Here is an 11,117-nt window from a genome sequence, read left to right on the forward strand (position 1 = left end):
AGATTTTAAATATATAAAAACTATTCATTTAAATCAAATCAAAGCAGATCATATCGGATTCAAGAGGGTGCATCCATATTCAATCCAATTATAAACTTATCGAATTAGGGGGCCACCCTTAATCAGATTGATTTTTATTTTTTAATTTGGACAAACGGATTAATTTTGCAGTACAAAGTATTGAAACATAAAACAAGCTCTTAACCCCAACAATTAAGACCTAATTAGGCTCTAGACTTCTAAACGCCACCTAACCGTCTTCTTTTAACCTTTTAACTGAGAACTGTTTAGAGATATCGCTATTAACATGGAGGGGGAAGAGATAGGGTTGTGAGGTTCTTCCAATCTCAGTGATGGGTCCCCATCCCATTCAACACTTAGCTTGCACTGGCAATAAAGGAGATGGACACAAGAGAGAATTCATCTTACTGAAACTCAAAGGAAAGTTGGATTTAGATCCCCACAGTTGGAGGAGACAAGCATCCCCTATGATTAAAAAAAAAAAGTAGTTTTATTGAGTTAGGTCCCAAATAAAGCGACCCAAAAGATGCTTCAAAAGCATGAGAGCAATCATTTAATACCATCTCATTATGTCCTACCGTGATGTTTCCATGAAATTCACAAGTCTTTAGGAGATATTGATGCCTCATTGCTTCTTATAAAAAGCCAAGCTGACATCTCCTCTTATTCTCTTCAGTCAATTTTAGAAATTTCTTGTATAAGTTGAATTAATCAATTGGGTTTCTCATATTATGGTATTTAGCATCTTCAGAATTACAGCGCCCCTGTTTGGGAGGGCGTTCACACAGCAGCTTCTGGTTTTACAAGATGGGTTCTATATGAACAGCCTAGAAGTTATGTTTGGTGAAATACCCAAAAACCCGGAAAGTTCAAATACATCATCATTCGGTTAAAAAAAACGGGCTTTCCAATGAAACTTGTTTTAATCGTTTCTTCAAAGCAGTTTAGTAAAAACAGCTCGATCAAAGTTGAAGCCCTCCCAAACAGATCCTAATGAGTCAGTAAATTTATACATAATTTAAACAAAACAAAGTACATTAGTGATTAAATTAAGAATAGTTAAAAAAGATTGATCTACACACCTACTTCCCTTAATTGATTAAAGCTCAGGAGCCAAAGCCTCCTTTATTAACAACTTAATTTATATCCATGGCACGATGGAATCCCTCCAAGAGATGTCGAATCCCCAACTCCCATCCCATGGTTACTTTAGTTTGGATTTGGTTGCCAAGTTTGGCTTTCCCAAAAGGAGAGTCATGCCAATTGCCAACCAACCTCACTACTCATATAGTTTTAAGCTTTTATTTTATCTCTCTATTACATTTAATATATAATATATGCTACTTTGCTGCTAATCGATAAAGCCTCAGAAGCTTTTCCATGTCTGTCCCTACTCTAATAAGGGAGGGAGCTATCACACATGGCAGCACCCCAGTTGCCGAGGTTCAGGCTTCCCATATAAGTTAATTGGAGAAAGTAGCATCAAGGAATCTAAACCAGCTTTTCTTTAATGCTGTGGTAGGTTTTGCCCATTGTCGTCTCTCTCTCTCTGCTCTGGTGCATGGTTTATTATGTATTTGGATATAAAAAATTCTCTAAACAAACTCGATAGACTGAGTAGAGGGAGGTAATATCAGAAAAAAATACATAGTGAAACCCACCCAATCAACACAAATCATTTTATCTCTTACATGCTCATTTTTCTAAAGCTTAGGGTTAAGAATAGATTAGAGTTTTATAAAACAAAGTATTAGAGAGATTCCATTATTCTAAAGCTTGGGTTTTGGTGAATGCAATTCCCAATGCCACAACTAATAATGGCAAGAGAGAGAGAGAGGTTTTTTTTTTTTTTTTTGGGGGGGGGGGGTAATGCAGAGAGAGAGAATTACACCTTTAGATTTACAAAAGAAAAGGAAACTTTATCTCAAGATGTCTCAACAGCTCAGAGACACAATTTATCCTCATAATTTTTTTTTTTTTCTCTCAAGAGTCAAGAATCAAGATGACTCAACAGTTGAGTCCTTCAGTCAGTCTCCTGGTTGCACTGGTATTTTTGCACTTATACAATTCATGCTTTGGACTTGTGCCTGCCGTGTGGGCAAAGAAATAGGAACCCATAATGAAATCCATGAGAAGAAATTGGAGACTGAAGAAATTATATGGTTTCAACTTTCGAAAGAGAGGGTTCGGGAATCTGGACGTCCCATGAAATCTCTAAGCTCAGATTTTCTATCAGCCACAGTCTCAGTCTGAAACAAGTAGCAGAAGAATCCCAACCTCACATCTCCTTGATGCTGGACCAAATTCTGGTGGAGGGTAGGGCCTAGGGCGGGAGGGAATAAAGTGACTTGACATCCCGTCAAATTCTCGGAGTAGAATTATGGTGTTTGGAAAAAAATTTTAAAAATGACTTTTGGAATTGAAGTAGGAAAAGACCATTTAAATCAATTGTACCTTCCTACGCCTTCCTTCCACATGTAATAGTTTCTGCGTGTCCCTGACTCCACCCTAAACAATTATATACTTCTTTACATTATTAATGTCCTTTTTGGCAATCCACCCACTCGGGTCGGGTCGGTTCAAATCCATAGTCAGACCCGATGGTTTTTCAAGGTTTGAGAATTGAGATAGACCCACCAGGTCCAATCTAATGACCGGGCTGGATCTGGACGAATTTTGTAACTGGATTGAGCTAGCTGTGCCAACCCAAACCCAAACCCAATAAGAAATTCTTCTGGGGGGGGGGGGGGGCTTCAATTATTGCCACTGCAGCCTGGTCTGCTTCCAATTGAATTTATTGAAAACAAGGTGGTGTTATAAACATGATGATTTTACGTGCATGCACGAATTTGTATCCATTGTGTCTAGAGATAAAACACAAGCAACTGAAAAGGAAATTCACCAATTGCTACTAAAAAAGTGTTAAAAACAATCATTTCTCTGAGAGATTTTTTTAATCAAATGGGCTTCTATGTATGATTGAGGCCTGTGGCTGTCCGCTTTGCGTCTGTCTTACTACCAACAATGGTTTAATTATCTGAGAATTAGCAATCAACAATGCAATGGCTAATGGGTCAGATTTCAGAATTTTCTAACAAAATGGGTTGGATTGAGACGTTCAATCTAAGCAATGGGAGCTCAAAGAGGAAATGGTAAATAGTTGGGATAAGGCTTTGTTTGGTTCTGTGTCACGATTTGAAATGGGATCCCCAAATATCCATCCCAAATCCCAATCTAGCGCTTGAGGCTTGAAAAGGTTGAACTCTTCCTTCCAAGCGTACTTGACATGGAGGTTGGGGGGTCGTGTCAAGTATGGCCACTGGTTGTCCTTCCTTGCCAAGCATAGTATCAACACAAATGGGATCCGCATTTAGTGGTTTTGGGGTTCACCATATGGATACTATTTTCCTTCCTAACAACACCTTTACAGGCCGTATGGCCATCTTTTGTTTTTGCTTTCTTCACTGTTCTCCATGTCTCTTCTCTCAGACTAAACCAGATTGATGGTTGTGATCATTTTTATTCTCTTCCTCTATCATTCCAACGTGACCCATTGAAGCGCAGAGTCCCGCCCTGATACAGAGACCAGGAATCCCACAGAATATGTGTGTGTGAGAGAGAGAGATTTGAATGCTTTGAGTGCAAGCGGATAGTGTATGGTGGTGGACTGTGTAATTAGTAATTAACTAATTACTGAGGCAGGCCAGCCTCACCAGTTGCTTCCTTCCTTGTATTGTGATGGATACGCTCACTTGGTACGTGTAATAATAACTACAACTCTGGATGTACGAGACGAGTAGAGGATTCTCCCTCCATTTTGGCTGTCCTTTCAAATACAAACATCAAGAGCAAATGGAGCGAGGATGATGCAGCGATACGTTGTTCAAGTTATCAGTTATCACATACAGAGAGAGAGAGAGAGGGCACCCTCTAAAAATAATGCAAAATCTGGGCCTCTGGGGGTGGGTCTTACCTTTGGGTCTGCACTCTGCACTGTGTAGTCTGTGTACAGCTCAGTATATCTCGCACAGAGAAATTGCCGAGAAAATCAGCCAGAACTTTGGATGGTAAGAGATTCTTGACCAAACAAACCTCTTTAAAAATAAGATTTTTAAACTCAGCTCCCAAGGTTTAAAGAAGGACATGTAGGAAAATGATTAAAAAAAACAATCTTTATAGAGTTGGCAATGTCAGCTGCTAGCTCAAAGCTAGTATAAACAAGTGTAAAATGCAGGATTAAAATAGGATTTGATTGAAAATAAAAGGTAAAATATATGTATAAAATTTTGAAAATTAAAGGTGGTGAACGAAGCTTTCTCTGTGTTTCTATTTTACGGTGGCAGTGGCGGTGGTTAATCATTCAATGGCTCTCTTTCAAATTCCGGCGTGGGTATAAATGCAGAGCCTTTGTCATTAATCCTTTCTTTTCCCCTTCATAGACCCAGGCCATCTTTTCTCCTTCTCTCTTGCCATTGTTCAGGAGCTCTTCTGATCTCTTCTCCCTTTCGTGTTGTTTCTCCCACCAGACATGGCAGTATACAGAAGTTCTCTGAGCAAAAAATAGGACTCTTTCAACACGGTCTGAATTCAACAAAGTTTCAGTAAAGGCTTGAATGGAGAGCAGAATGCCAAAAGTAGCAGAGAATCTTAAATGGGTATCTTTCCCTTTCCACTTTTAGTTGGGTCTTTCTCTATTTCAGAGCTTGTTCTGGAGCTCTGACTAGGGTTTTTACTGCAGGGTTTTAAATGGTTAGTTTTGATCCTGAAATCAATCTTTTTGGTTGCTTCTTGACTCCTTCAAATTACTTCTTTGCTCTGTCTTTGAGGCGGGTTTATGCTGTTCGGTTCTTCCCTTGTGTAGTTTGGAAGTGGCAATTTTGATGATAGCTTTGAAGAAAGAAGCAGTTTTACTTGTTTGGTCTCTGGTACATATCAAAATATTTGGTCTTGTCTTGTTGTTTTATATTTCTACTTCACCGTTTGAACTCTATTCTCTTTCTTTTTATTATTTACTTGAGGTTGATTTCATCTGTTGTTTGAAAGTTTTATAATTTTCTTTTCTTTTGCTTTTATGATAGATTGAGCGTAAAAACTCTGCAACTATAGTGAACTTTGTTTTGGTTTCTGAGCTCTTGGTCCAAGTGGTTTTGTTTTCCTTGCTTTGTATGCTGGGAGACTGAAGAGTTCTCTATTTTGATCTTTGACTCTCTTACAGTGTTTATGTGCACCCGGAATTGTTCTTCTTTTCCAGTTTTGGACTTCTTTTTCTTTGTTTATTGTTAGTCCAAACCAGTTTTGGGGTCGGGAAAGATTCTCTTCTTCTTGCATCCTTTGCTGCACCTCTTGTCGAGGATAGATGGATACGAGAGACAAAGATAAATTTGGGTTGGAGAAGAGTAGTGATCCCGTGAACTATCATTCATCTAACATGTCTTCAGATTGGAGATTTGGTGGTGCCAATCTCACAAATCAGTCAATGAGTTTAGTTCCTGCAGACAATTCGATTCCTGTTTGTAAAGGGAATCTAATGGGTTCCTCTGTTCCTATGGTAAACTCATTTTGCCCAACCATTTGGGATCACTCCAATTCACAAAGCTTGGGTTTCTGTGACAATAATGTACAAACCACTTCCAACACGGTAGCCATTAGGAAAGGGTTGCCTGGTTGTTCAAGCACGGTTTCTGATAAAGTTCTAGACCTAGGCTGGAATTCCAAAGGTGGGGTTTTCTTGCAGGGCAACCCTGGAATCCTCCCCCAAAGCTTGTCTCAGTTTCCTGCCGATTCTGATTTCATTGAGCGAGCTGCCCGGTTCTCATGCTTGAACTTTAATGATTTGGTGAATCCTTTAAACATGCCCCAATCCTTGAGTCCCTATTCTAAAGGTGGAATGGTCCATGGACCATTGGAGGAGCTCTCAGCTGGTAGGCTACACCCTGCATTGGGTGCTCTATCTCAGAACAATGAACCTCACTTGCCTGAAGTTGCCAAAGAAATCTCCCCATCTGCTAAGCTTGGGGCCACTGAAGGGAGTTCGATGAAGAATGAGAGACAAACTGGGAACTTTGTAAGGCCTCCTCATGAAGCAAAACAAGGAATCGGTGTGTCTAGCCATGATTCTGAAGAAGCTGAGTTCAGCAGTGGTGGTGGTGGTGGTCGGGACGATCCATCTATGTTGGAAAGTGCTGGTGGTGAACCTTCTTCTAGTAAGGGAATTGGCAAGAAAAGGAAAAGAAGTGGTCAGGTAGAAATAACAAATTTTAGTTTTTTGTTATCTGCTATAGCTGATTAATTTTGAGTTATGCAATTTTTCTAACTCATTTCAGTAATTTCTTATGGTAGGATAATGAGCTTGACCAGGTTAAAGGGGCCCAGCAACTACCTGGTGAGGCTGCAAAGGACAATACTGAAACCAATCAAAAGGTTGAACAAAATCCAATTTCAACCAATGCAAAGCCTACTGGAAAACACAGTAAAGATAACTCTCAGGCCTCGGATGCACCAAAGGAAGATTACATTCATGTCAGAGCACGGAGGGGCCAGGCAACAAACAGCCATAGTCTTGCAGAAAGAGTAAGATTTTTTCCTACTGGATTTCGGTTTTTATTCGTCCTCCATATATACTTTAATCCTGGGTTTCAGTTGGTTACTTTTTCTTCCCTTTCTCACATCATAGGTAAGAAGGGAAAAGATTAGTGAGAGGATGAAGTTTCTTCAAGACCTTGTCCCTGGTTGCAGCAAGGTATCTGAAGCTAATACCTTAGGGGGTATATAAGCTGAGTTTCCCAGACCTTTGTAGTAGCTTTAGTTTATTTTATGACTGTTATTGGTTTAACAGGTCACAGGGAAGGCACTCATGCTGGATGAAATCATTAACTATGTACAATCACTGCAACGTCAGGTGGAGGTATGGTGGTAATAAGACTCAGGAATCTCTAGATTGTGCAGTCATAATACTTAAATTTTTGAAAAGGTTATTTAGTTTGATATGTGAACCTGACCTGTATCCATTATTTGAGTTGTGCATGGGACACGGTTGATACAGTAGTTTATATAATAGGAAAAATGGCATTTATCCTTTTTTCTGGAAAAAGGTGCCTTATTGCCTAAATGACTTTTCTGCTGATTTTCAAAAAAAAAAAAAAGATCAGGAATGTAAATCTCTTTATAACTTTGACCATTTGAAACTCATTTCTATAATAGAGAGAATGAAATGAAAAGTGTTGAAAACCTGTAGATAATGGTAAATGGTGACAACAAAAAAAAAAAAAGGTTTCATCCATGTTGCTTTCAAATGTTTAAATCCCTGTTATGGAGAGGAAATGTTAATTGTTTCCCTTGTGCCTGTTGCTATTCTGAACCATTCTAATCTAATTTGTTATTAGCAATAATCACTCCTAAGAACTTTGTTGTTCATGGTTGGAAATATGAATTTCTCTCTCGTTGCAGTTTTTGTCAATGAAGCTTGCAGCTGTTAATCCACGGCTGGACTTCAACATCGAAGGTCTCCTAGCAAAAGATGTAAGTGAAGTCGCACAAGCACACACACAAAATGTACAAATGAGTGTTCTTATGCTGATTTCTTCCAACTATTTGGTACTTCACCACAGATTCTTCAGTCACGAGGTGATCCTTCTACAATAGTTTTTTCTCCAGATATGGCCATGGCTCATCCCCAGTTACATCCATCTCAACAGGGATTGGTCCAAGCTGGGATTCCTAGCATGGCAAACCCCCCGGATGCACTTAGGAGGACAATTAATTCACAATTGACTGCCATGAATGGAGGATACAAAGAAACCACGCAGGTACCATCCTTGCACTTAGGAAGATAATTAATTCCATATCCCTTAGTTTTCTTATCTTACAGTAACACAGCACTCCATCTGGTCTATTTTGCAATTTTCCTTTTACCTTTTCTGTTTTCTGATAGTTGTTGTTGCAAATAGACAAAGGATTAAGTAGATAATTAACTAAATAATGGGTAATGAAAGAAAATAATGGCAGGGAATCTTGTGTTGCTTTACATGTATGATATGTAGAATGAATAAAATAAAGACAAAGGACAAAAGAAAGGGACTTCTCCTTTGTAGTATCAATAAGACAGCCAAGTATGCATGGGCCAAGACTTCTCTTGGTGGCCCACAAAATTAAGGTGCAAAGTATTCCTTTTGGATTTTAGATGCATGTGAATCCTAATGTGCATTCACAGTTGCCTTATTATCTTAATCTTCTACAGCTACCCAACCTCTGGGTTGATGATGAACTTCACAATGTTGTCCAGATGAGTTTAGGTTCCAGTGTTCCTTTCAACAGCCAAGAATTAAATGGTAAGATTTTTTCCCTCTTTTTTCAACTCTAGGAATCGTTCTCTGTTGTTTGTTTTCTTATAATAATTACAACTTCTCTTTTGCATTAATAGGTTCTTTGCCACCAGGACATATGAAAGTTGAGCTTTAATTTCAGCTAATTGTATCTGGTACCACATCCTTATGCATGTTCAAGGAGATAATGCTCACAAAAGCTTCCTCTTGGAATCAATTATTATGACAAAAATATACATCCCACCATTGTTCAACTGAAAGAAGACACATCTGTTCCTCGCGATACTACGAATCCGAAGCCCGGGCTGATGGTCCCTAGTTTGTTTGTATAGCCAAGGGAGGAGAATGCAACTCTACCTCCAAGGATTATGAAGTATATTATACAGGTATAATTGTTCATTTTAGTACTATATGCAAGATAGAAAATCCATTGTACAAGGAGATAAAAGGTTCTTGTCGTCCTCCCAATGAAAAGGATATATCTTGATGTAGAGAGAGAGAGGGAGAGTGTGTGAGAAGCACAACGGGGTTCACTCACACCGGATGATCTTTTGTGAATTTTGGGCAGCGTTTTGGGGGAAGATCAGTTGCTTAGGTTTGGATTTTGTTGTTGAAACTCATGTTTGTGGTGCTTTTTCAGTTCTAAGTGGGAGGAATTGGAAGTTGTAAGCTTTACTATATATTAACAAATGAAATTACTTTTTTTTCATTTCTCGATGAGGCATCGTGTCAAACGTCTGTCTCATACTTCAGCATCGTTTGTCTTTGTTTTTCTTTGGAAAAATGTTTCTTTGTAGTCTACTGGTTTTCAATGATATTTTTGAGTAAAAATTTTCAATTTGATTCAATAATTGTCCTGCTCCTGCTGCAGAAACAAATAAACATCTGTCCAAGTGGATTATGTTTTCTTTTGAAGGAAAGAAAGAGGGGGACTGGGTCTACGGGCAGATTCCCTTGATGACCACAAATCTATGATAATGCTAAATCAAAATATAATATGAGCAGATTCCCTCCTTAAGTAGGTCCAAACAATATTCATCATGGAGTTTTTGGTAGAACAAAACCTCTACGCTAGAAAGAGGCTACAAAAAGACATAAAGAGAAGTGGCCGTCGCAATCAAAATAGCCCACCTCTGAATTTGGCTGAAATATTCTCTTGGTCTCTAAAATCTAGTGGACTCAACTCAAGTGGAGCCAATGCGTTGGCAGCGTGGCTGAAAAAGCTGTTTTCAATACATCAAAGATCCAGTATCAGCTTGAAAGGCGTCAAGAATGCAGAGAACCGCATCGAAAGCAAAACAAAAATAAGAAGACGAGGCAGAGAGATAGATAACACAATTACCTTTTGGCAGAATGCTGACCCAGTTGAGTGTAGACAGTAGACCCAGAAAAGTGAAAACCAGAATAAGAATGTCAATCAAACACCTCTTGGAGATCAGTTGTCCTGTAATATATTGAGTCCATGTCTGTTGGTATTATCGCATGGTCCGTATTAATACTTGCAAAACTATTTCAGTTGGACTTTCCTGCTCTGAAGTAAACCTTCCATGGCCGGACACCCTGGAAAAACAATCCAAGGTGTGCCTTAAGTGTTGCAGAGAAACGATGGGGCGGACCTCCCATCTCATGGCCGGACGTTCCTTCAAAGTAGATTTTGTTTGATATTGTTGACGGTGACTACCACGTTTGAGAGATTTATCTTTTTTTCTGACAACATCATGGACATGGGGTAGCGTCTCTCTCCGGCCAAAAACTGTTGACATGGAGCTTTCATCTTAGATTAGTCCCTCTTCAAACTTCAAAGGCTTCAGCCTCCATTCTTTTACTAGTGCAATGCAGGAACAGCTTTTGCTGTGACAGCAACAGAGACATAAATTCCCGATCAGTACTCTGTATTTTGGCTGGAGTGATAATTTAGTCCTCAAACTTTAAAATGCAACAATCCAATACCCAAATTTTCAATTTGCAACAATCTGGTATCTGGTGTTAATTCACTGTCAGTCAACGCATAAAAAAGACATAAATACCCATTTCATTATTCAACAACCGAATTTGAATCATTTTCAAAATGATGGAAATGACCACTATATTGACGGATTCCTCTTCCTTGACCACAAAATCCGATGAACTTGCTCTCGGATAATAAACAACCTCAAAAGGCCTATTTACTCTTGCTAACTCAGCAACCTCTACTATAGATTCAGCTGGAACCCTACCCCAGATACTCCTCAAGAACCCCTCTACCCCTCTTTCATTTTCACAATGGGAGAAGCCACAAACCCGACATGATAATTCCACCGAACAAGCTTCTTATGATAACCCCTCTCCACTTCCAAACCCTGCCCTTGCTACTTGACCTCGCAGTGTGCCTTACCCCAACAAAAAGCTCTCTAGTTTGGTTCTTCATAAAAACCACTGAATCTCCAGGAACAAGCTTCTTATGATTAACGAACTTACTCTACCCAGTCATCAACAAATGCTAACATGGCATCCCACAGTAAATGTGCCAGAAATCCCACATCACACCATGAACATCTCTCACTGTAATCGTCTATACTGGCAACTCCGCCTTGTAGTTCAGTGGGGGAAAAACTGAATCTTCAAAAAACCTAGGAACTGAAAACCCACCTCTATTGTTTGCATCGCTTGGTGTCAGAATATTCGAGAATGACAAAATCTTTTCCTCGGAATCTTCAATGTCATCGTCCTGCGACAATCCCATTGCAACTGGCGGCATACGAATCATTCCGAAAAACAATCAATCCAACGGTTCAA

At 39.3% G+C, this 11,117-nt stretch overlaps 1 protein-coding gene across 19 annotated transcripts; it reads left to right on the top strand.

The window, feature by feature from the left end:
* The first annotated feature begins 3,264 nt into the window (after positions 1-3,264).
* Positions 3,265-9,051, top strand: LOC104597843 (transcription factor bHLH49). 19 transcript variants are annotated; one of them, XR_016085547.1, is made up of 11 exons: positions 4,444-4,676; positions 4,760-4,946; positions 5,100-6,262; positions 6,361-6,591; positions 6,695-6,760; positions 6,857-6,925; positions 7,468-7,539; positions 7,629-7,826; positions 8,026-8,173; positions 8,258-8,348; positions 8,441-8,476. XR_016085547.1 is itself a non-coding variant. In XM_088903285.1 (10 exons), the coding sequence occupies exons 3-10, from the start codon at positions 5,378-5,380 to the stop codon at positions 8,476-8,478; spliced, it is 1,650 nt and encodes a 549-aa protein (XP_088759411.1). In that variant the 5' UTR covers positions 3,570-4,088; positions 4,548-4,946; positions 5,100-5,377; the 3' UTR covers positions 8,479-9,051. The 19 variants fall into 19 exon arrangements, 11 of the variants coding, with proteins under 11 accessions (XP_010257878.1, XP_088759411.1, XP_088759409.1 ...); XR_016085545.1 differs by adding an exon at positions 3,265-4,088 and having other exon boundaries at positions 4,548-6,262; XM_088903285.1 differs by lacking the exon at positions 8,026-8,173 and adding an exon at positions 3,570-4,088 and having other exon boundaries at positions 4,548-4,946; positions 8,441-9,051.
* Positions 9,052-11,117: the final 2,066 nt, after the last annotated feature.

This window comes from Nelumbo nucifera, chromosome 4 (genome assembly GCF_055504915.1).
Source record: "Nelumbo nucifera cultivar China Antique chromosome 4, China Antique-T2T, whole genome shotgun sequence".
Classification (NCBI taxonomy): domain Eukaryota; kingdom Viridiplantae; phylum Streptophyta; class Magnoliopsida; order Proteales; family Nelumbonaceae; genus Nelumbo; species Nelumbo nucifera.